General features: G+C 38.4%; 1 protein-coding gene across 1 annotated transcript in view; it reads left to right on the top strand.

The window, feature by feature from the left end:
* Nucleotides 1-26083, top strand: part of LOC136864575 (lethal(3)malignant brain tumor-like protein 3) — a 399309-nt gene that overhangs the window by 142838 nt on the left and 230388 nt on the right. The window contains exon 7 of the mRNA XM_067141757.2: nt 12691-12919. Coding sequence (XP_066997858.2) covers nt 12691-12919 — 229 coding nt within the window. The remainder of the gene's footprint in view (nt 1-12690; nt 12920-26083) is intronic.

Raw genomic sequence — 26083 nt, 5'->3', positions numbered from 1 at the left:
TTTTGTAAACGCTCAGTAGTTTGTTATATACCGTGCTTATTGTTTAGTATTTTTCAAGTACCTATCTCCAAATATACTAGCATTAATTCGTCATCTTCCAAATCATCCACATCGTCATCTATATTAGTTAAACAATCCTCAGTATCATGCTGCATTAATCTTTGGTGGGCTTTCATTTCCACTCACATGCACGCAGTGAAGTAGTGCAATAACACTGTCATGAGAAAGGCATAGCCTTAAAAATATGTCAACAGGAATGTCATCTCTTGCTCAGTATTGTTACTGACAGTACGAGACATAAACCCCCGATGTCCAAACCCCTAGAAACACTGCTTAGCAAAATAATATTCGTTTAAATGAGCGACCCCATAGAAACTAGGGTCTTGGAGATTTTTGAGGAAAACTCAGCCTGTAAAGTCTATGGGCGAGAGTGTTAAAAATATGAAGCAAGGTTTAAACTGATAGAGGGCAGAGAGATTAAATGTTTTGGGTACTTTGTCAGTTCTCAAAATCCGCAAGTTATGCAAATGCACTGTCCTGTTTTATGGGGAGGAATGAATGATGTTCGAATCCTGACAGCAGCAGGGTCATGGGAGGGAGAAATGGGAGGAGGAAGTAGCATCTGCAGCTATCAGGAAAGATAGGGCTGACCAGGAGGGGAGGGGATCAAAGGAGGTGGGTAGGGTTGAGGCTCTGGTCGGGGGGGATTCCATCGTTAGACACATGGGGAAAGTGTGTGGAGGAAGGGAAGCAGGGTAGAGTGTTATCCCGGAATTAGCTTGAGGCAGATGCTGAGAAAAGTAGAAGAGAAGGAGGAGGGGAAGGAGAAGGTGATAGTGTTTCACATTGATACCAACAACGTAAGGCAAGCTGGTATAAGTACCAACATAGTTGGGGATGTGTGGGATCTGGTAAATGCAGCACAGGTGAAAATTAAGAAATCAGAGATTATCATTGAAATACTGTGTAGGAGGGATACTGACTGGAGGGTGATTGGGGATTTAAATCCGATGACCTTCGATGTTAGGCACCTTAAAACAACAAGCAACAAGCAAGGGGATTTAAATGAGACTATGGAGTGGGTATGTGGGAAACTGGGAGTGAAATTTCTAGATCCTAATGGGTGGGTAGGAGATAGGGATCTGCGCTCAGGTGGCCCTCACTTAAACCGCAGTGGTACATATAACTTAGGAAATCTGTTTGGAAGGGTAATAGGGAGGTACATTAAGGGAAACGGGGTTGTCTAGGGAGCGGTGATAAGGGTACAGAGATCTGGCAGTCAAGTAGGGATGACATAAAAATGTTAGTGTTGAACTGTAGAAGTATTGTAAAGAAAGGAATAGAATTAAGTAATTTAATATATATATATTTACCAGATATTGTAATAGGAGTTGAATCATGGCTGAGAAATGATATAATGGATGCAGAAATTTTCTCACTGAACTGGAGTGTGTATTGTAGAGATAGGATAGGAATGGTGGGAGGGGGAGTATTCATTCTTGTGAAAGAAGAATTTGTAAGCTACGAAAAAGTTAAAGACAAGAAACATGAAATTCTAGGTGTAAGGCTCATTTCTAAAGATAATACGCAACTTGATGTCTTTGGAGTGTACAGACCGGGCAAGGGTAATGCTGATATGGATTCAGAGTTATTTGATAAGATAATCAGCTATGTGGGAAACGACATGGAAAGGAATGTGATTGTAGTGGGAGATCTGAATTTACCAAATGTCAGTTGGGAAGGAAATGCAAACGACAGGAAGCATGACCAACAAATGGCAAATAAGCTAATATGGGAAGGACAACTGATTCAGAAATTGATGGAACCAACTAGAGGGGAAAATATCCTGGACAAGGTGCTGATAAAACCAGATGAGATCTATAAGAGAAATCGAAGTAATAGATGGTATTAGTGATCATGAATCTGTTTTTGTCATAGTTAAAATAAATATGATAGAAAGGAAGGTTTTAAAAGTAGGATTATTAGGCAGTACCATCTGGCTGATAAAGCAGGCATGAGGCAGTTTTTAAGAAAGTAATTATGATCGGTGGAAAACGGTAAATAAGAATGTATACAGACTGTGGGATGGGTTTTAAGAAATTGTTGAGGAATGTGAAAACAGGTTTGTACCTTTAAAAGTGGTAAGGAAGGGTAATGACCCACCTTATTATAATAGAGAAATAAAGAGACTAAGAAGGAGGTGCAGATTGGAAAGAAATAGAGTTAGAAATGGCTGTGGAAGTAAGGGGAAGTTGAAGGAACTTACGAGAAAATTGAATCTAGCAAAGAAGGCAGCTAAGGATGACATGATGGCAAGCATATTTGGCAGTCATACAAATTTTAGTGAGAAATGGAAGGGTATGTATAGGTATTTTAAGGCAGAAACAGGTTCCAAGAAGGACATTCCTGGAATAATTAATGAACAAGGAGAGTGTGTATGTGAGGATCTTCAAATGTCAGCAGTATGTGAATATTGTTGGTTACAAGGACAATGTCCAGTATTAAAATTTACATATGATAACGATGATATTTACAATAAGATACTAAAGTTGAAAACTTGAAAAGCAGCTGGAATTGATGAGATTTCTGTGGATATACTAAAGACAAAGGGTTGGGATATAGTACCATATCTGAAGTATTTATTTGATTATTGTTTGATTGAAGGAGCTATACCAAATGAATGGGTAGTTGCTATAGTAGCCCCTGTGTATAAAGGAAAGGGTGATAGACATAAAGCTGAAAAATTCCAGGCCAGTAAGTTTAACATGCATTGCATGTAAGCTTTGGGAAGGCATTCTTTCTGATTATATTAGACATGTTTGCAAAATTAATAACTGGTTCGATAGGAGGCAGTTTGGTTTTAAGAAAGGTTATTCCACGGAAGCTCAACTTGTAGGATTCCAGCAAGGCATAGCAGATATTTTGGATTCAGGAGGTCAGATGGACTGTATTGCGATTGACCTGTCTAAAGCATTTGATAGGGTGGATCATGGGAGACTAGTGGCAAAAATGAGTGCAATTGGACTAGACAAAAGAGTGACTGAATGGGTTGCTATATTTCTAGAAAATAGATCTCAGAGTAGGCGAAGCTTTATCTGACCGTGTAATAATTAAGAGGGGAATTCCTCAAGGCAGTATTATTGGACCTTTATGTTTTCTTATAAATGATATGAGTAAAGGAGTGGAATCAGAGGTAAGGCTTTTTGCGGATGATGTTATTCTGTATAGAGTAATAAGTTACAAGACTGTGAGCAACTGCAAAATGACCTTGAAAATGTTGTGAGATGGACAGTAGGCAATGGTATGATGATAAACGGGGATAAAAGTCAGGTTGTGAGTTTCACAATAGGAAAAGTCCTCTCAGTTTTAATTACTGCGTTGATGGGGTGAAAGTTCCTTTTGGGGATGCTTGTAAGTATCTAGGTGTTAATATAAGGAAAGGTCTTCATTGGGGTAATCACATAAATGGGATTGTAAATAAAGGATACAGATCTCTGCATATGGTTATGAAGGTGTGTAGGGGTTGTAGTAAGGATGTAAAGGAGAGGGCATATAAGTCTCTGGTAAGACCCCAACTAGAGTATGGTTCCAGTATATGGGACCCTCACCAGGATTACTTGATTCAAGAACTGGAAAAAATCCAAAGAAAAGCAGCTCTATTTATTCTGGGTGATTTCTGACAAAAGAGTAGCGTTACAAAAATGTTGCAAAGTTTGGGCTGGGAAGAACTGGGAGAAAGAAGACAAGCTACTCGACTAAGTGGTATGTTCTGAGCTGTCAAGGGAGAAGTGGCGTGGAATGACATTAGTAGACGAATAAGTTTGAGTGGCGTCTTTAAAAGTAGGAAAGATCACAATACGAAGGTAATGTTGGAATTCAAGAGGACAAATTGGGACAAATATTCATTTATAGTAAGGGAAGTTGGGGATTGGAATAACTTACCAAGGGAGATGTTCAATAAATTTCCAATGTCATTGAAATCATTCATAAAATGCTAGGAAAACAACAGATAGGGAATCTGCCACCAGGGCGACTGCCCTAAACCGTTGCCTAAGAGATATTCAAGGCCGGGAAATAGAGCGCAATAGACTCGGCCTCGAGATACTTCCAACTACCCCCACTAGAGTTCCCTTTACTGAGCTGTCTTGCCCGCTCATTGCAACTCGTTCGAATGTGAGAAACTATAAAAATTCATTAAAACTAGTAATTTCAGAAGGCAGCAAACAGATATGATATAAAAGATAGGCCAAGAGCAATTGTTTGACTTATTTTCTACAACATATTTCTTACACTATGCTTAAACGAAATAAGTAATTCACGAGAGAAGCAGAGAAATCTGATAGCGAGTTTGTCACTTTTTACCGATTCGTTTAATTGTGCCTCAGAGTATCCGACAAATGGATTGAGATTGTGGTCATAAATAACTTTGGGCTTAATCACCCTTTCACCAATTATCAACAATCCAATCTTTTCCTCCGCACCGGGCGAGTTGGCCGTGCGCGTAGAGGCGCGCGGCTGTGAGCTTGCATCCGGGAGATAGTAGGTTCGAATCCCACTATCGGCAGCCCTGAAAATGGTTTTCCGTGGTTTCCCATTTTCACACCAGGCAAATGCTGGGGCTGTACCTTAATTAAGGCCACGGCCGCTTCCTTCCAACTCCTAGGCCTGTCCTATCCCATCGTCGCCATAAGACCTGTCTGTGTCGGCGCGACGTAAAGCCCCTAGCAAAAAAAAAAAAAAAAAAAAAAAAAAATTTCCTCCGCACATCTGTTGTTTTGACATTCGTATTGAAGCCGCTGTTTGGTGAGCGATGTTATGCCTGTTTCGCCGTTAGAAAATCATATGTAATTTTTTAGCGTCTTCTGATACGGTACTATTAGGCAGTGCAAGGATCACAGAAATTTGTAACTGGTAAGTCCTGTCCTATGCCAGAGGACGCAAATATTTAGTGTCGTTTCACCGTATTTCTTTTTTCCTTCTCGTAAAATTAAATTTGTGTCCGCCTCTGTGGTGTAGTGGTTAGTGTGATTAGCTGTCAACCACAGAGGTCCGGGTTTGATTCCCGGCCCTGCCACGAAATTTAAAAAGAGGTACGAGGGCTGGAACAGGGTCCACTCCTCCTCAGGAGGTCAACTGAGTAGAGGTGGGTTTGATTCCCACCTCAGCCATCCTCGACAGTGGTTTTCCGTGGTTTCCCACTTCTCCTCCAGGCAAATGCCAGGATGGTACCTAACTTAAGGCCATGGCTGTTTCCTTCCCTCTTCCCTGCCTGTCCTTTCCAATCCTCCCATAGCAGGTGAGGCTGCCTGGACGAGGTACTGGTCATCCTCCCCAGTTGTGTCCCCCAACACAAAAAGTCTGGTGCTCCAGGACACTGCCCTTGAGGAGGTAGAGGTGGGATCCCTCGCTGAGTCCGGGGGAAAAACCGACCCTGGAAGGTAAACAGATGAAGAAAGAAGAATAAAATTAAATTTGTTCTAACAGGAATAAAGCTCCTAAATGACCAATTTTAGCATTCTTTTCAATTTGGTTTGCTTTCTGGTCAAGTTCAGATACCTTAAAACTTTTTTTCCAATTTCATTACACGTATCCTACTTCTCAATTTACAGATTGTTTTCTGTAATCTGATATTTAATTTTTTCATCCGTATATTTTTAGATTTAACAGTAATACTTGTAGCCTTTCCTTGATATAGAAACAATACTTGTACTCCTTTTCCGTTTGTGGCTGACGCATGAAGATATGGTATGTACATCATTATCTAAATCGGATCTTTTACTAAATTTTGATGGCAATACATCTTTTTTGGGAGCTGAACGCTTCCGGCGTTTGACATTTTTCTGTTTGTGAACAGGATAAACAATGAAAACAGGAGGAACTTTGATTGATGTGCTTACACTGAAATATGTTGTATGAGAAAAATTGCTAGATACCTAAAGAGATTCTACGAATATCACCTTGCTTAGAAATAGCTTGCTTCCATTTTTCTCTTAAACCGCACTCGGAAGGGAAATTATGGAATGTCAATTTTCATGCTTTTTTAGTGTTATCCGAAATACATAGAGGTACATAACAGTGCACCTTCTTCTCAACCTCACAGACACTCGCCGACAGAAACAATTTTCACAATAAATTGCGTAAAATCAACACAGCATCACAATTACTCTGCATATCACAATGTTAAAGTCCGCCAAGAACAGAACGGAAATCTGACATCTAGCGGCCGAACCGTGAACACGGTTGGGCCGCTTTTTCTGCGACAAATTAGTAGCTATGTCCTGGCCTTGTATATCTCGTAGGCAACGCCTAAACGCAGATCAGGATTGATTGATTGATTGATTGATTGATTGATTGATTGATTGATTGATTGATTGATTGATTGATTGATTTAAATATTTCTGTTGTGTTGGATGAGTTCATAAATAAATGGACAAAATTAAGAAAAACATAGTTTATGATGATTGTAATGTTAACAGTTCTATTAGCTAATGGAACATCTAATTCTATATCTTTTTCAACAATGTTATCAGTAAAAATGGCAGATCTAAGGTGGCCTGATAAATTTCTAATTATGGAAGATTTATAAAATCCTGTTACCCTAGTATGCGACTTCATGAATCATACCAAAATGTGTGTTGAATTTCCTGATAACTCGGTGAGTTTTGGATTTTCTCCAAATCAAAATATTTTATTTTCTGTGCAAAGCTGTGAAGAACCTTTAAAATACTGAATCAAGATCATTTAAAAGGGATCGAAAAGAATGAAATGTTGCATTTATTGTCTAAGTTTACAGATGTTTTAAATGACAAATTGGGAGATTATATAAATATTTGAAGTACCATTTTGAATTAGCATATATCATCTCAGCCAGAACTCTCCTTATTAACTGTCTCCACCAAAATTATTACAAATGAAGCAGCATGTAAGGGAATTCTTAGAACAAGGTGTAATTGAACTCTTACATTCTCCATATACATCACCAGCTTTCTTAATTTGAAAGAAAGATAGCGGAAACAGACTAGTTGTTGATTACCATAAGCTTAATATGAAAATAATTCAATTTAGCTACCCCAATACACATTTGGAATCCACCTTCATGCGCTTGTCTGGAGCTAAGATATTTTGTATCATTGATTTAAACTCTGCTTATCATAAATTGTCTTTAAAATGATGTTAGCAAGGAGTGTGTTGCTTTTATTACTCCTTTTGGATTGTACCAGTATTGTAAACTTCCCTTTGGAATGAGCTTTGAAACTAAGAGTTCTTTCTAGAATATAGACTTGAGTATTTGGAGGTATCCAATATAAGTTTGTCTTGAATTATTTAGATGATGTGGCATCCTCTAAAACTTACGAGGAACATTTAGATCATTCGGACATCGTTTTTTCTAAATAAAAGAGTGCAGGCTAAGATTTGTAAGGTAAAGCTTGCCCAGAAACAAATTTCCTTTCTTGGAATTTTGGTGTCGGAAAAGGGTGTTGAAATCAACAAAGATGAAACAAAACCTATTAACTTATGAACTTTCCTTGTCCCAAAAAAAATATTAAAGAAGTTAGAAGATGTTTAGGAATGACAGCTGCATATTGTAAATATATTCCAAATGTTGAGAGGAAATCTGCTTCCCTAAACTTACTGAAAAAGGAAATACAGAAATTTCGGTGGAGAATTGACCAGAACGAGACATTTGAAAAGTTGAAATTATTTTTATCTTTGCCTCCAGTCCTTAGACTTCCTGATTTTCAAAAGAAGTAGGTTTTTACAATTGGCGCATCACAAGTGGCTGTGGCTGCTTTGGATTATGCTGGTTGCTTTACGTTGCACCGACACAGATAGGTCTTATGGCGACGATGGGACAGGAAAGGGCTAGGAGTGGGAAAGAAGCGGCCGTGGCCTTAATTAAGGTACAGCCCCAGCATTTGCCTGGTGTGAAAATGGGAAACCACGGAAAACCATTTTCAGGGCTGCCGACAGTGGGGTTCGAACCTACGATCTCCCGAATACTGGATACTGGCCGCACTTCAGCGACTGCAGCTATCGAGCTCGGTTCAGGATTATGATGGACTACAATTACCTGTAGCATACACCAGTCAAACATTTTCTATCTAAAGCTTGTGTTTGAAGTAAGTAAGTAACCTTTATTTTTCTCTCGATCTTACAGTTTTACAACCTAATCGATCTTAACGGAGAAAAATCAAAATCATCAATTGAAAAACCAAGCAAAACTTGGAAAAGTTACAAGCAAAAACAATGGAACCAAGACAACATCAGCCAATACACTATAAGGATACAATAATACACCACGCTGGTGGACAAAACAAAACTGAACCCAAAAACAAAGGAAAAGTAAAACCATTGGCCTCACAGCCAACTATAGTAAATACAAAACAAAAATGCAAAATATTGAAACACAAGGTTAATTACTTCACTTCCTGGGTACGTGATGCCATGTGTAACTCAATCTCACCTGACCTAGCATCTTACATATGCTAGAATGTCTCCTTCTGGTGACACATGCATGCTATCACCTCCCCCCCTTCCCCATTGCTAGCCAGCAGTGAGGAAATCTTATATTTCCTCTGTGTGATTCGCAAAATTCAGCACTCTACCTGTGTCATGATAAACCACTACTCGGATCTTCCTCCTCTTGACACAACTGAGAATTTGCCTTTATGGCTGCTGTATATCTGTTTCAAATTCTGGTCAAAAACCTACACAAATTACCAGCACACTTCCATTCAGATACTAACCACCTCAAAAGCTTATCTCCATTGCATGGATGAGAAATCCACTTCAAATGTTGTTTATTAAATACCTGCCTCTCTTCAAGCGTTTCTTTACACACTGTCAGCAAATGAAAGTCCTTCCTTTCTTCACCACATAATTCACACAACATATTTACTTTTAACTTCGTCCAACCTTTATTCATATATACACCTAGAAACCACCAAATTAAGTCTCTCCTCACTGCCCTATTTACATTTACTACTCTCAAATTCACCATCAGATTTACCCAAAAAAAAAAAAAAAAAAAAAAAAAAACACATCTTTAGGGTAGCCCTCTTCCTACATTCGGCCACCAGCTCTTATTCACCAATATATCTCGCCCTCTTAATCGCATGTTTCCAATAGGTGCCCCTACTCCTCCCCCATTTAAAATTATAAAACTCACCTAACCCCAGTCTATCTAAGGCATTCTTCACCTTGTCCACCCAGTAATCGCCATAATAGCCCTTCATTTGACTTTGGTAGGCTGACTGCAGAATTAGGCCCCCTTCACCTTCTCTCATTCTACACCAATAACCAAGCACTCTTTTTAAAATATCAATCCTGATGTACACCTTACACAACATCCTTGCTCCTGCACTCGCGGTACACTAAGACTAAGACCCATGACAGTCTTACAGAACCAACCCTCTACCTGCTCTAATATCCCACACTCCTTCTCTACACCCCAAACCTCAGAAGCAGACAGCATTTTACTCTTCACCACCACATTAAACACCATACTTTGTATATCAGGGCTTACCCCCCCCTTAATTTATTCTCCAATATCCTAGTTACTGAAAGTGCAGCTTGGCCCTTCCATTTGGCTCACCTAATCTGCTCTACCCAGCTACCATTTCTACTTATCACCCCCAAATACTCCTCCCCATTTATTGCCCACTTTACCTCTGGTTTCTTTTTGTTCCCTTTCCTGCATACCATCACCTTAGACTTCTTACTGTTGATCTTCAATGACCAGTTCTTCGCAAAACTGCCTACCTTGTTCAAGCTTTTTTGCAGGCTCCTCGCTGTCAACGACAGCAACAATTCGTCATCCGCAAAAATCAATCCTGGAATTTCTTGTATGCCTAGTACCGGCCACTTCCTCTCTACATGACCTCCTAGTAAGTCATTAATAAACAATAAGAAAACCGGGTGAGTTGGCCATACAGTTAGGAGCGCGCAGCTGTGAGCTTGCATCCGGGAGATAGTGGGTTCGAACCCCAATGTCGGAAGCCCTGAGGATGGTTTTCCATGGTTTCCCATTTTCACACCAGGCAAATGCTGGGGCTGTACCTTAATTAAGGCCGCTTCCTTCCTACTCCTAGGAATTTCCTGTCCCATCATCGCCATAAGACCTATCTGTGTTGGTGCGATATAAAACAACTTGTAAAAAGAAAGTCTTTCTATTCTTAATTAAATTATTTTTTTCTTTTTCTGGTATGAGATTGTTAAATGTTTTCCTTCTCAGCTATTTTCTACATTTTAGGTAATCATAAATTAGTTTCGACTGACTGGAGAACCTAACAGTTATAGATTTCCTTGCCATACTTCAAAGAAGTTGAAGAAATTCTTCAGTGAGAATAATATTCATGTCTTAGAGTCTCTGGGGAGCTCATCTGACATAAATTGTATAGAAATGCTATTTGCAGAAGGAGACTTGCAAAATTTCATACTCATAATCATCATCATCATCATCATCAATTTCCCACTCCAGTCACCCGGGTGTGGTTAACAAGCCTCCTCCACTCCTTTCTGTCCTTCCACTTTTCCTGCTCCATTACTTCTGCCACATCCAATCCAGCTTCTCTAATGTCCTTCCAAATAAGATCCATCCACCTTCTCGGTCTTCCAACTGGTCTCCTACCCTTCTCTTTCCAATTTTCTTCTTCTTACCCATTCCTTTCCCATTCTTTTTACAAGTGCAAACCATCTCAGTCTTGCTTTCTGTACTAACGGTTCTATATTTAACTTTTCTCTGATTTTAATATTTTGAATTCTATCTCTTCTTGTCTTTTTAACCAATATTCTTAAAAATGTAATTTCTACTGCTTGGATCTTACTATCTTGTCTCTTATTATTTACCATTGTTTCTAGTCCGTATGTTACAATTGGTTTGAAATACTGTTTATATAATGTTAATTTTGTTCTCTTGGGTACTTTCTCATCCCATAAAAGCTCTCTGACTTGATGATAAAATGTACCTTTACTTAGTCTGTTATTAATTTCAGGGTTAATTTCATTACTTCCATTAATAATGCTACCCAGATATGTAAACTGTTCTACATTCACTAACCGTTCTCCATCTATGTTTCATTCCAAATGTCCAGTCTCCTTTGTACTTCCATTTCTCCCTTTCCCCAAATCACGACATCATCTGCAAATACCAAAGCATTCAACTCATCACTACTGATACTCTGTTTTACACTTTTTATGATTTCATCCATCAATATAATAAACAATAATGGTGACAGTGCACTTCCTTGCTTGAGACTTTTTTTGTATAAAATGTTTCAAGATTTACCACTCCCCACTTGTACACTCTCATGATACAAAATTTTTATCTTGTTAATTAATGATTTTGGTACATTCCTTTTCAGTGGGTATTCCCATACATGTTTTCTCTTAACTGTATCATAGGCTTCCTCCAAATCCAAGTCCGACTCGTTGGCTGAATGGTCAGCGTACTGGCCTTCAGTTCAGAGGGTCCCGGGTTCGATTCCCAGCCGGGTCGGGGATTTTAACCTTCATTGGTTAATTCCAATGGCCCGGGGGCTGGGTGTTTGTGCTGTCCTCAACATCCCTGCAACTCACACAATACGCAGTTACCTACACATGGCAGATGCCGCCCACCCTCATTGGAGGGTCTGCCTTACAAGGGCTGCACTCGGCTAGAAATAGCCACATGAAATTATAAATTATTATTCAAATCCAAAAGTATGAAGATGATTTGCTTGTTCCTTTCCAGATGTTTTTCCATTATCATTCGCACTGTAAATCTATTGTTGATCTATTTGGTCTAAAGCCATATTGTTCTTCCTCTGTGTTTCTATTATATCCTTCATTCTTTTGTCTATGACTTTCTCCATTATTTTTAGCCCATGTGATAATAGGGTTATACCTCTATAATTTTCACATTTCTTCCTATTTCCTTTTTTGAACAGTAGTACAATGCTTCCTTGTTGGCAATCTTCAGGTATCCTTTCATCCTTCCATATGGCATTGAGGACTCGGTATAGCCACTGTAGTCCAATGCTTCCTGCTGCCTTAATCATATCAGCATTGAATTAGTATTTTCCACTTGCTTTACCTTTGGTCATTGCTTTCATTGCCCTTTCAAGTTCCAATCATGTTATCGGGTTCTCTTCTTTTTCTCAGCCTATTATTTCCATTTTCTTATCTCCTTCTTCCTCCGAGCAATCATCCTCATTATAACGTTTTTCAAAATACTTTGCCATCAACTTTTGAAGACCCTTTTCGTCATGTACTATGGATCCATCTTCTCTCTCTCTCTAATGCCTTGATTTCTTCTTTATTTATTCTTTTTGATTGTATTACTCTGTATAATAATTTCTGATTTCCTCAACTATCTTGCTCAATTTTGTTGGTAAACTCTCCCCAACATTTCTCCTTTTCTTCCTTCCTTGATACTCCTCTTTACTTGTAGTTTCAATCTTTTGTATTCCACCTGTAACCTTTCTATCTTATTATAATCCCTCTGATACGTTTTTTGCTTTTCCTTATCCATTTCTTTCTTCACCTTGTTACTTTTATTTCTTTTTTGATTTTGTCTGTCGAATGACTGGAAATGGGTATAAATTCTTGTGGACGTTGATATTGTCGTTGTAAAATCTTTATATCTAGGATTGTGATTGGTATGTTGCATACTCACTAAGGATATCTGACTTCAGTGTATTATCTTTGTAGTCTATATGTCCAAATGGTTTCCGATTGGGCATGAAGTTGGAGGCTGTTGATCGCAAAAATTCATACCTAGTATGTGTAGCGACAGTGGCTGATATAATGGACAATCGCATTCTAGTTCACTTTGATAGTTGGGATGACATATATGACTATTGGGCTGATCCATCATCTCCTTACATTCATCCTGTTGGTTGGTGTGACCAGAATGGCCATACCCTTACTCCTCCTCTTGGTAAGTAGCCTATGTACATAAATATACAGCAAATTTTTCCAATTAAATAGGTAAATTCTGTAAATAAATTTCATTATTGTTTGATGGATAGTAGTTTCATCAATAAATTTGCTTCATGTTCATGAGTACACATGCACATTTTTTTGTATGCATTGATTCTGTTTTTCTTGAAGAGCTTGAATACAAGAGATTTCGCTTAACATTAATTTGCATTTTCTTCTGTTTTGTGTATGCTTTTATTAACAATTTTATAATTACTAAGTAAACTTAAAACTTACGTAAGTAAAGATCGACTACACTAATGAGCAACTGAATTAGAGATACCTGGCTAGTTGTGTGTAGCACCCCCTTTCACCCTGATGATGGTGGCAGTGTAGTGTGAGAAGTCATACTGTTCCATTACCACTTCATAGCCTTCTGTAATCCACGGACATTGTTCAGAGTAGGGTCAACGGCATGTACATCTCTCTTGACAGCATCCAGGTATGCTCAATAGGATTGATCAGGCAAGCGTCCTCATGTCCATGGAGTGTTCATGGAACCAATCAAACGCAGTTTGGGAGCAACTAGATGGTACATTATTTTGCTGAACATACAGGTCTCCTGCAGTGTACTGTAGATAAACAAATTGGTGGGCATGATCTGACAGCAGGTTCCTGTATTGTTCATTGGCAGGGGACGTTGTTATATGTACCAGGGGTCCAGTTTCAACCCACTTGAACAGTCCCCATACGATGATAACTACCTCTGACCTGAAATGTACCCTTCTGACTAAGGAATCCATTGCCGCAAGTGCTTGGTGACACGCTCGTACCCTACTATTGCCATGTACAGAAACTGGTACCACTACTCATTTGTCCAGGCAGTCTTTCTCTATGCTTTTTGAGTTCAGTGGTGGTGTTCTTGTGATGATGTCATTATTTGTGCCTTGTGACGTGTGGTGATCAGTTGTACCCAAGTGGGATGGTGGCTTCTGTACCTCATCGCAAGGAGATGGTCCTACATGTTATGGCTGCTCACACTTCATTGTTATCCAGCATTGAATTTGCAATTGATCTGTTTCACTGTGATCCATTTGTCTGCTCTTACCATTCAAGTCAGTCGACAATGCACCCTGTCAAAAATGTGGTATTTGGCAGTTGACTCTGCCTATGATGTTGGTTTTGCCTGAGTCTGTATACTCATGGTGCACTCTGGGTATGGTGGCCAATGGAAGGCCCATTGCCTGCATGACCTTGGAGATGAAATAGTCCATATGTATGGCACCGAGAATCTGGCTACGATCAGATGTGCCGAGACCTTGTATCTTACCCATCCTGTGCTCGTCTGTTGAACACACGGCCAGTACGCTATTCTGAAGAGATCGCAATTGTGTACCATGTTGAACTATTACATTCACCAGGCCAACCACACTGCCAATTTGCCAAACAGCAGCTATCTCTAATACAATTGCTCATCAGCAGGAATGGGATTTTTTATGTTAATACATATTTGCTTTTTCATTAGCTACAGTTAAAATTTTGTCATCTTTATGAATTAGGATGTTTTATTTTTCATATTTCCAGTTTTAGTACATATTTTTACATATTTGCCAAAAACTCAAATATATTTACGAAATTTAAAGTTCTATTTTGAATATCTTCCATATAAAATGGTTTCAAATTTATTCTTCCCAGGAAAAAAAAAAAAAATTATGTTACTAACATCAGTAATTCAAAGCTGGTTTCTAGTATTTCTATGAAATATGGAAAGGAAGCTGTGCTCTATGCATATGTTTTTCTTTTTTGCTGGCTTTGGTCTTGTCACTCAACCCACTGTGACCCTCTGTGACTTGAATTTAAATTCTTATTTTTGTGACTTTCATGTTTAAGCAGTACATCTTTAAGGGCCGGTATTATAATAGAAGTTTAAACTGTTGGTTCAGTTTAAACTTCGGTTTATCTGTTAGTCGTGTATTATAAAACTTAAGATTAATTTTACTGCCACTCTTCTACCGTTTAAACTGAAGTTTAAGAATACATAACCTTACAACATGGCAGAACGAATGGATTTCGAAGATATTTTTGAGGTGTTTGAAGAAATACTAAGCGATGACAAAGAAGTGGTTCAAATTATTGAACGGCCACGGGCACTACGAGGTTTTCCGTGCAAATGGACGTCACTTTCATATAAGTTATAGAATGAAAAATAGTTCTTAAAAAAGGTTTAGGCTTACAAAACAGACTGTCATAACCCTATTTCAGCAAATTGGTGCTAGAATAAAACATGCAACGAAAAGGTGAGAATGTAAAAAAATAACTTTTTGAACTGTTTGAATGTCGAAAGTGTAAATTTTAGAAAATAAAGTAACTTCTTTCTATTTCAGAAATCATGCTGTAGAACCCCTCAGTCAGCTACTAATAGCATTGCAGTTTTAGGCCTCCCGCAGTATGTTTATTAAAATGGGAGAATTCGGAGGAATTCATAAGGCCACTGTTTCAGGACCATGTAAATATTTCTATACTAATTGCACAAGCAATTCTATTTCCTTACAAGTAAAATTACGACAACGTTTATTGCTTATATCCGCCATTTTACCTGCAAAAAGTAAAGTAAACGCTATCGATAGTCGTATTTTCTTGCAAGTAACTGCAAAACATTGACAGTCATCCTTTCTCGCAAGTCACTGCTACCAAGGTCGTATATTTACTTCTTCACCTCGGTTTAACATAGGCCGACCATTATAAGACTCAACATTGGTTTAAACTCAAGTTACAGTTTAACTCAATCTTCAGTTTAAACCCTCATTATTATAATACCAGCCCTAACTGTACAAGTATTAAGATCTGATACAATACAGATGTTCCTTACTTTATTTTTTCACCATTTTTATAAAAAATTAATCCATATTTCACTCCATATTTTGACATTTTTAGCTCATATATATGTACATATTTAGCCGTTTTTATTGCATAAAAATTGTAGCCCTGCTCATCAGTGCATAAGAAGGCTCTGTCATATTGTTAACAGACTATAACAATAAAGATGTTTTGTCACTGTTGCCGAAAAACTATCTTAAATGGTAGTACTTAGTTTGTTCTATTTCCATAATACTTTCACTTTAGTGTCATGTTATGTTTGGTACGTCTTAATAAAATTCTCAAAGACCACTTCCGTTTACTGCCAATTCATCCACTTAATCTAGAGAGGGGGTTTAAAAGTTGAATCATTGTTATCCAGAGATAGGATTAAAATTTGAATCATTTCAGTCACATGCTATTCTTTTTCGTGTGAAACAAGGCAGCAAGTTGTGATTTGCGAATAATTGAATAATTATCTGATACCTGAATGTGATCAAGTTTTATACAACAGAGTACTCTAGTTTTAATTTTGTCAAATTGGGGGGGGGAGAATAGAGAGAACTACTTACTAAAGGAGGTATACAGTTGAGATGCTTATGACATCGTAGGACCCAGAATGCAAATGTTTTGCAATTATTGGGTTGTTTGCATGTTGTTGTTTTTTTTTTTGTTTGAGTGGATAGGACTGTGAAGATTAGACTAATGTTAGAAGTCTTATGTTATGTAAGCTAGTCAGGATGATGGTTGATAAGGCATTTTTAATTCATGGGTGGGGCAGTTTAGCAGAATATTCTTATTTGTGAGAAAGAAAATAGGGTCCAATATCGGTGTAGACCAAGCTTTTACTCTGGTTTTGGTGTCAGCCCAGTACCTGTTAATCTGCCTTGGTTTCTCCACTGTAAACTATGATTGGGTGAGATCAGAATAACAGTATATAACTTTTATTTAGCCTTAGGTCCGACTCGTTGGCTGAGTGGTCAGCGTACTGGCCTTCGGTTCAGAGGGTCCCGGGTTCGATTCCCGGCCGGGTCGGGGATTTTAACCTTCATTGGTTAATTCCAGTGGCCCGGGGGCTAGGTGTTTGTGCTTTCCCGAACATCCCTCCAACTCACACACCACACATAACACTATCCTCCACCACAATAACACGCAGTTACCTACACATGGCAGATGCCGCCCACCCTCATCGGAGGGTCTGCCTTACAAGGGCTGCACTCGGCTAGAAATAGCCACACGAAATTATATTATTTAGCCTTAGGGCCGAATTCATAGACAGCACTTATACATAAATGCCCCTTATAAGATAGGTTTCATTTTGGATTACCTACTTACCAAGTTTCATTTTGGATTACCTACTTACCAAGTGAGTTGGTCATGTGGTGAGCAAGCTGTGAGCTTACATTTGGGAGATAGTGGTTTTGATCCCCACTGTCAGCAGTCCTGAAAATGGTTTTCCGGGGTTTCCCATTTACATACCTGGCAAATGCTGGGGCTGTACCTCAGTTAAGGCCACGGCTGCTTCCTTCCCTTTACACTTGCATTTGTTGTTGGAGTTGTTTATTGTTGCTGATTCGTCACATTTTTTATTTTTGTTATTTGTTACGTTTTTTGTTCTTGTTATGTGAGTCGAGCGATCAAAGTGAATTGCCGCAATCTTCCTTTCCCGTCGTGTGTATTTGTTAATCCTTCTTTGTTATAGCTTTATTGTTTTCCTGCTAATAATAATGGGGAAAAAAGAGAAGTAGAGAAAAACTATCGCTATGAATGAGAAAGTTCGAATATTAGAAAAGGTTGATTCGTACCGCGGAACATGTTTCATTGGCACGCGAATTGCAGCTTCCTGTATCCACGCTGAATACAATTGTGAAAAACAGAGGAAGCATTACATCTAGTGCTTCTGAATGCAGACCCAACTCCAAGAAAAGGATGCATGCATCATACTGCAAATGATATAGATGTTGATTCCCATAGGGAATCAGAAATATTTGTTCCGAATGAGTAAATTTATAATACCAATATAAATGTGGCCTCCAAGGTATGCACTAGCCATGCGTCTTGGTAGGTGTGCTAGGTACCAACTGATGAGCCCAGCCTAGCACACGGGGGCGAAATGCTGGCAACCAGGAATGAGTTAGCTGGAAAATTTATAATGTCCAATAATGGATCATTTATATTGGTATCATACTGCAAATACGAGAAAATGGAAAAAAATTGTAAAAAGTTGGTTTGAAACTTCAAGAGCCGCAGGCATTCCAGTTGATGGTGTGCTCTTAACGGAAAAGGCACTTAAAGTGGCTAACATTCTTGGCATTGAAAATTTCAGCACGTCCAATGGCTGGAAATGGCTATTTAGGAAAATATATAACCTAACCTATAAAACTGTTTGAGGGGAATCTAATGCAGTTCGTGATGAAACTGTGGAAGAATGGATCAATAGAAGATTGCGGGAGCTGACCAAGGATTAGGAACCCAGGAACATTTTTAACCTAGATGAAACTTAGACTGTTTTTCAGTGTGTTGCCCAGCAAGACTTTGGCATTCAAAGGAGATAAATGTCATGATGGGAAACACAGCAAAATGAGGCTCACAGTGATGATTGGAGCCAGTGCTGATGGCTCCAAGAAGCTCCACCCCTATGTGATAGGGAAATCTAAAAAGCCTCGTTGCTTCAAGAATGTGCGATCATTACCTGCTGCCTACGATGCCAACCATAAAGCTTGGATGACCTCAGATATTTTCTGACAGCAGTTAATTGCTCTGGATTCAAAAATGGGTGTGCAAAAGAGGAAGAGGAGGAGGAGGAGGAGGAGGAGGAGGAGGACTGCTACCTGATGTATGGAGAATGTTGCAGTCAGACTGCACTACTGAAGATTTTCTTCAGGTAGATAATTCTGTGATCACTGCAGAGGAAAGAAGTGTGGAGGAGTTGGTTGCTGAGCAAACAGCAGCCAAGTCTCCCACCAGTGACAGTGATGAAGGAGAGGAAGATAGTGAAGTGATGCATACCAGTGCTAATGCAAGTGCAGCAGTGGACGTTTTACGCAGGTATCTGTCATCTGTAGAGGGGGGTGAAAATAATTTTCATAACCTTTATGAGCCTGAAAAACAAATAGAGGTCATAAGAAATAAGAAGTGTAAACAGAGATCGATTCTAGACTATTTTGGTAGGAAACGGTGATTGTGTAGTTTTCCATAAATTTGTGTTAATGTTGTAAATACAGGTACAATAGTAGCAATTAAAAATGTTTCATTCAGAGAAAATATTGCATCTTCAATAATTCTATAGCCATTCTAAGAAAGTAACTACTGTACAGTAGAGTCTCGTTAATCCGAACTAATTGGGACCGGAGTCTGTTTGGATTACAAAATTTTCAGATTAACTGGAAAATATTTTCTAATAATAATGTTATTGTTTTTATGTCCCGCTAACTATATTTACGGTTTCCAGAGACGCCTAGGTGCCGGAATTTTCTCCCGCAGGAGTTCTTTTACGTGCCAGTAAATCTACTTAAACGAGGCTGACGTATTTAAGCACTTTCAAATACCATCGGACTGAGCCAGAATCGAACCTGCCAAGTTGCGGTCAGAAGGACTGCGCCTCAACCGTCTGAGAAAAATAGTTTCTACAATACAGTACAGTACATACTGTAATTTGAAATGCCCACTCTTTAGCAGTTACATTAATAAAATACTGTATAAAATTGGGTAGTTAAGAACCCGTAGAGAAGAAAACGACAATTAAAATGACATTAGCAAGTGGATGGAAGCTGACTGTCATCAATTACACACAGACCAAGAAATTGTACCTATGGTGGAGAAAGAATCTGGAGTTGATGAGGAACAGAGTGACGACGAAGAAGACCACAATGAACAACTAGTGTCACATTCAAATGCCACGGCCACCTTAGAACTTTCCGTACGCTACGTCGAGCAACACTCCGCTGCTACGCCTACTGATGTGATGTTTATGAGATGGTGGTTTAACACTGCATCTTCGAGTAGGTTCCAATCACTATGGCAAAAGAAACTAATAGATTTTTTAAAGATAAACGACCAGTGATTGATGGTTTATGATGTGTAATTATGTTTACATTAAGTTATTCTAGTAAAATATGACTAATAAAATGCAAGTAAATCTACATTCTATAATATGTTCTTTCATTTCAATAAGGAGAATTTAAAAAAATTGAATATGTCAGTTTGGATTAATGGGGTTCGGATTAACGGGACTCTAGTGTATATTAAAAGAATATATTACACACATTTTTAACCACCTACCGGTAACCTTCTCCTGGGCAAAGGATGAGCAGAATTACAAAGGCAGTGTAGTCAACAGTTAATACAGTAGAGTAATTAACTTACATGGACCTTTATTTGAGGGAAGTATAGTAAATTGATTGAGATTGAAATACTCTATAAATTAATAATATGCATTTGTGTAACATTTACCTCCTTTTCCAGAGCATTTTTATATATACCTGTATAGGTTGTTTCCCTGCGATTTACACTTTCCCCCCTTTTACACTTTCCCCACTTTTACACCAATATTCCTTGGTCCCTTGAAAAGTGTAAAAGAGGGGTAATACTGTAATAGACTCTTGTTCATTAAGAAAATGATTTTATTCTATAGAAGATTTTAGCAACCCACAAATCATTTTAAGCTGAAAATATTGTTCTCCTGTATATACTGAAAAAATCTGTGTAAATATTGTGATTCCCTTTGACTTCAATTAACAGCATTATGAATGTTAATATATTTTTATTTATTTTATCTCCATTTCATGTGAACATAAATAAGACATCCCATTAGAACTTTGAAACATGTTTAACCAATTCATTCCAAATGTGACCACAGTGTTCCTATACATCAATGTATATTATTGTAAATAATTAGTTTTTAAGAATAGTTTTAATATAACATCCACTTCAGAGCTCTGACCTACTTGTTTTATTATTAATACAACTTCTGCCATGCAGAGAATTTATGGCTGATCATGCCTGCAATGACAGGTGAAACATGTACCATTATAGCTTAAACCTTAATATAATGATTGTATCATAGTCGTATAAAGACTTCAAAGTATTGAATAGGTGGTTCTCAATAAATTAATTGTAAAAATGTTAATATATCAGAAGTTTCCAAAATCGTAGTATCCCACATCAAAAGGTACATCAAATTTCATACAGACCAGTCTGTGTTATTTTCCTTTAGACATTCTGATGACCAAATACAGTACAGACAATCTTCTAATCTGAAAAATGGCATGCGATATCTTTCGATAAATTAAATCCAATAGATCCTTCTACTATTCAGTAGCCAGAACTATAAGATCAAGGAAGCATAAGCATAATATACAGTATTGCCACATCTCCATTGAATACTTATTGTGTAAATATGTGTACTCTTTAAGTATTGTCTATTAAATGTTAAGTCATATAAGTGATCTCTTATTATTTTAGGGTTCTATTAATATATAAATGACCGAGCTCGATAGCTGCAGTCGCTTAAGTGCGGCCAGTATCCAGTATTCAGGAGATAGTGGGTTCGAACCCCACTGTTTGCAGCCCTGAAGATGGTTTTCCATGGTTTCCCATTTTCACACCAGGCAAATGCTGGGGCTGTACCTTAATTAAGGCCACGGCTGCTTCCTTCCCACTCCTAGCCCTTCCCTGTCCCTTCGTTGCCATAAGACCTATCTGTGTCGGCGCGACATAAAGCAAGTAGCAAAAAATATATATATATATATATAAATGCTGTGTCTATGAATTTGACCCTTAATTTCTTCCTGAATGCATTCTGAAATATTCTGAACCACAGTGTCTTCTTAGTTTCCATTGCTTTACTACTACTACTACTACTACTACTATATTTTGAGATAACTTCGTAGGATGAACATTTCTCGGTATCTACAACAAATAATCGTTAAGTACTTCAAAGGACGAAGAATACGACTTCATGATTTAGAAGACCTTGAAATGAGTGCTGCGTTCCACAGGGATCTGTCCTAGGACCCACCTTGTGGAACATTCTATATGATGTATCTTACGCCTGCAGTTGACAAAAGGGACAACATCTATTTGTTATGCAGATGACCTTGCAATAGAGGTAATAGCAGAGAATGTAGAAGAACTGACCTTCCGAGTAAATGAATCACTGAGACGAGTTAACCTTTGGATGGTAAATAATAAATTGAGATTGGCTCCACATAAGACTGAGGCTGTAATTTTGAAAGGTTCCAGGAATTGGAAAAATGTCCGTTTCTTATTAAATGATACAGTGATTATCCCAGGGAAGTCTGTACGATACCTTGGGGTTCTTATTGACAGGAATTGCACATTTGGTGCACATGTGAAGGAAGTAACCCAAAAGGCAGAGAAGAAGGCATCGGCATTAGCCAGACTTGTGCCTAACATCGGGGGACCAAGAACAGTTAAGAGACAGATTATGTGCTCTGCAGTATATTCCATTTTACTTTATGCTGCACCTATCTGGCACAATGCACTCAGGAGGAAGATTCACCGAAGAGCTATGGAAAGAGTACAGAGGAAAATGCTGCTCAGAGTTACCTGTGCATATCGAACTGTTTCGACAGCAGCTTTACAAGTTGTAGCTGCCAGTATTCCCATTGACCTCCTCGTTGTAGAGAGAAAACTTTGGCATGAAAGGGGTGCGACTATATCTGCTGAAGAAAAGAAAGCCTTGAGGAACCAACTCTTACTAGACTGGCAAGACCGATGGGATGGCACAACCGATGTTGGCCAATGGACAAAAAAGCTAATACCCGACATAGGAGACTGGCTTAAATGTAGACATCGGCAGGTAGATTACTATCTGTTGCAGATCCTGACAGGACGTGGAAGATTCGGCGTATACGCCATGAAGATGGGAAAGACGCAGGGAGATGGTTGTCGGTACTGTTCTGAAAGGGATACAGTAGAACACACTTTTTTCTACTGTGTTCGATGGGAAGAAGAACGAAGGAAAGCCTGCCAACAACTTGGCCGACGACTCACGCCCGGGAATCTGGTTCAGATTATGTTAGAGAGCCCGTTTGCCTGGAACACAGTAAAGGCAATGGCGACAAGCATTATGGGGATGAAGGAAAAAGAAGAGAATGGAAGAACTTAATAATATACATCACTCCATTCTGATGTCATGCCGACAAGCAGTTCCAGAATGGGCTGAGTGAAGAGGGCAGGGGTTTTTAGTTGGTGGAAATCCAACTCCCACACAGAGTGGTGTCTTTAAAAGATTTTCCCGTCATAACAAAAAAACAAAAAAACAAAAAAAACTACTGCTACTACTACTACTACTACTACTACAGAATAACCCTCCATGAGTCATGCAGCTGAGCATGGGATTGTGTGAATGACCTTGACAAGCTTGCTTTCAATGGTGGCATCGCATTGTACATTAAATCAAGAAAGTAGGCCTACAATTAATTTGTGGACTTCATGAATGGGTCTTATTTTATTGATTGTAAATTAAACCCATTAATCCATAATATTGCAGTCTGAACAGACTGGTCCCAATTAGTTTGGACTAGCGAGGTTATACTTTAGTAGTTGTTGTTTTGTTTTGTTAACCCGTGAAGTGGTTTTAATTTTTTGCTGTTTGATTAAAAATGATAGGCAAGCGAAAACAGTTCTTGTTCATTAAAAGATAAACTTGGAGTTTTAAAATGCTTAGATAAAGACAAAAGTGCAACAAAATTAGCAGCTGAATTCAGTGTTGCAAAAGCAGCAATAAGTGATTGGAAGAAAAATCAAGTCAAGATAGAACAATTTTGCGGAATTGTGACCGAGATAATAAAAAACTGTAGACTTAAAGTTGATGAATCGGTTTTTGTTTGTCTTTTGCAAGAAAGGCAGAGAAGTGTTCCACTGATTGGTCCTGTTATCCAAGAAAAAGCACTCCTGGTCAGTAAGCTGATAATTAGTGATTCTAAATTTCTGCGAGTAACAGTTGGCTTGATCGATGGAAGAGAAAGCACGGGATACAACAGTTATCTATCACTGGAGAATCATTACCAGTGCATCTCCCAGCAGCATAAGAGTATGTAACTGAATTTGCAGAGATAGTTTCATTACAAAATTATTCACCGCAAGAAGTTTACAAATGCAATGAAACTGGATAAATTTTTAAGATGTTGCTGAATAAGTCTTGCCACTAAAAATGAAGCTAGTGTTCCTGGTTTCAAGGAACAGGTCGCAGTTTTGGCATGCAGTAATGTAGCGGGCAATCATAGGTTTCCACTTATGGTTATTGATAAATAAAAAATCCAAGACTTTTCAAAAACATCAATAACATTGCTCTCCTTGTCTTCTACAGGAACCAAATTAAAGTGTAGATGATTAATGCATTATTCAAAGAATGGCTTCATAACTAGTTTGTGCCCTCAGTAAAAAGGTTTAATGAAGAAAATAACCTACCATCCAAGGCATTACTTATTGTGAATAGCACACCAGCGTACTCTCAACAGGCAAACTGGTCAATGGAGATTTAAGAGCAATTTTTCTGGCTCCGAATGATGCTCCATTTTTACAGCCGATGGACCAACAAGTGCTACTAAATATGAAAACTGCTTTTAAAACAGTGCTCCTAAGAACCTTAATAGAAAACAATGAGTGGAAGAAAGTGACCATGGCCTTAATTAAGTTACAGCCCCAGCATTTGCCTGTTGTGAAAATAGGAAAACGTGGAAAACCATCTTCAGGCCTGTTGACAGAGGGGTTCAAACCCACTATCTCCTGAATGCAAGCTGATAGCTACGTGACCCAAACCGCACAGCCACTTGCTCGGTGAAGACGCTTCTAAAAACATTGACGATGTACTCAAACACGTTGCTTTTAAAGACACGAGTTATTGGGTGGCTGAAGCATGGGATAATGTCAACAAGCAATTCTTTGAAAGTCATGGAAAAAGTTATAGCCAACTCTATTGTACTGAGAAAGTCCAGGTCAAGCATTGGATACTAGAACTGAAGTATTATATTGCATGTGATGAATTTCATATTGGAATGGTCACCCTTTGAGAGATGTATAATTTCACCTTTTCAATTTTTACATCTCATGGCCTTTGGTCACAGGGGGGCTGAGTATATGTGTCGTCTTCATCATTTCATCCTCCTCATGACATGCAGGTCACCTACGGGTGTCAAATCGAAAGACCTGCACCTGGCGAGCTGAACATGTCCTTGGCCACTCCTGGCACTAAAAGCCATACGCCATTTCAAGCTGTGGAAAAGCAAAGGAAAGAGATGTGAGCGAGTGGTGGTCAGCTGACACAGGTCAAGTTATGACCAGTCAGGAAATAGTTTCCCTAGTAAGTCAATAAGATGAAGCAGATGCAGCCCCACCCACTACCTGGAATTACTCATTCAGACGCAGCAAAAGCGTTGGAGACATCTCTGTAGAATGTAGAGCAACACTACAGCGTTATTCTGAAGATTTTTGACTTTGTGTCTGCAGAAAGGGACTGAATTTTTGTAGTGATGTAAGATACTGTATTGTTTTATCATTTTCACTGTTAAATTTTTTAATCTGTTGATCTGTGCCGTAATAATTATGTATTATATTATTTTTACAGTACGTTTTATTTTTCTATGCATAATACGTCATTTCAGTTTTAACATTTCTTTTATAATGTTCCTTTCATCAATTTTTTGGGTTCAGATTATCCAGGTTTTCAGTCTGACAGGGTTTAGATTAGTGGGGTTCCATTAAACTACATTAGACATACTTGGATTTCAGTTGCTACTTTTCTACCCTATGGAAATGACATAATTACTTGGCCTCTCCTCATTATTGCACTATTCTTGGAATGTGGGCCTCTTCAAGGAAGTGATAGTCACTACTACCACTTCTTCATTTGATGATTTGAAACAGGAATCGCTCACTAAACAATTTTTGTTATCAGTCTATAAATATTTGTTTCATTCACTGAAGATGATTGTTTGTGCTTCTTGTGTGGCTATATGTTATGTTTTGAACCATGTTGTCATTTTGCATTACATGATCTTGAACTGGTTTTGTGAAATGTTATTCTATATGAAATGTACTCTCCAATTCAGTTTCAGTGATGCTTTTCATTTAGTGCTCTGGAAGTTCTTTGTTGAAACACATTACACTTTCCTGCATTATTAAAATGTGCTTCTAAATTGCCATATGTAATTGTCACCTTAGAACGCTAATACTCTCTTCTTTTGTCATTCAGATGTTTTCGCTCTTCATTAAAAACAATATTTCTCCAAATCTTAAACTTTCAAATGAATGCAGCTCCCTTTAAGCATTTGCCACTCTTTTGTTCCACCATCTGAACCAA

This window comes from Anabrus simplex, chromosome 2 (assembly GCF_040414725.1).
Source record: "Anabrus simplex isolate iqAnaSimp1 chromosome 2, ASM4041472v1, whole genome shotgun sequence".
Classification (NCBI taxonomy): Eukaryota; Metazoa; Arthropoda; class Insecta; order Orthoptera; family Tettigoniidae; genus Anabrus; species Anabrus simplex.
The sequence above is the reverse complement of the archived record's forward strand: the minus strand, read 5'-3'. Positions and strand labels throughout refer to the sequence as shown.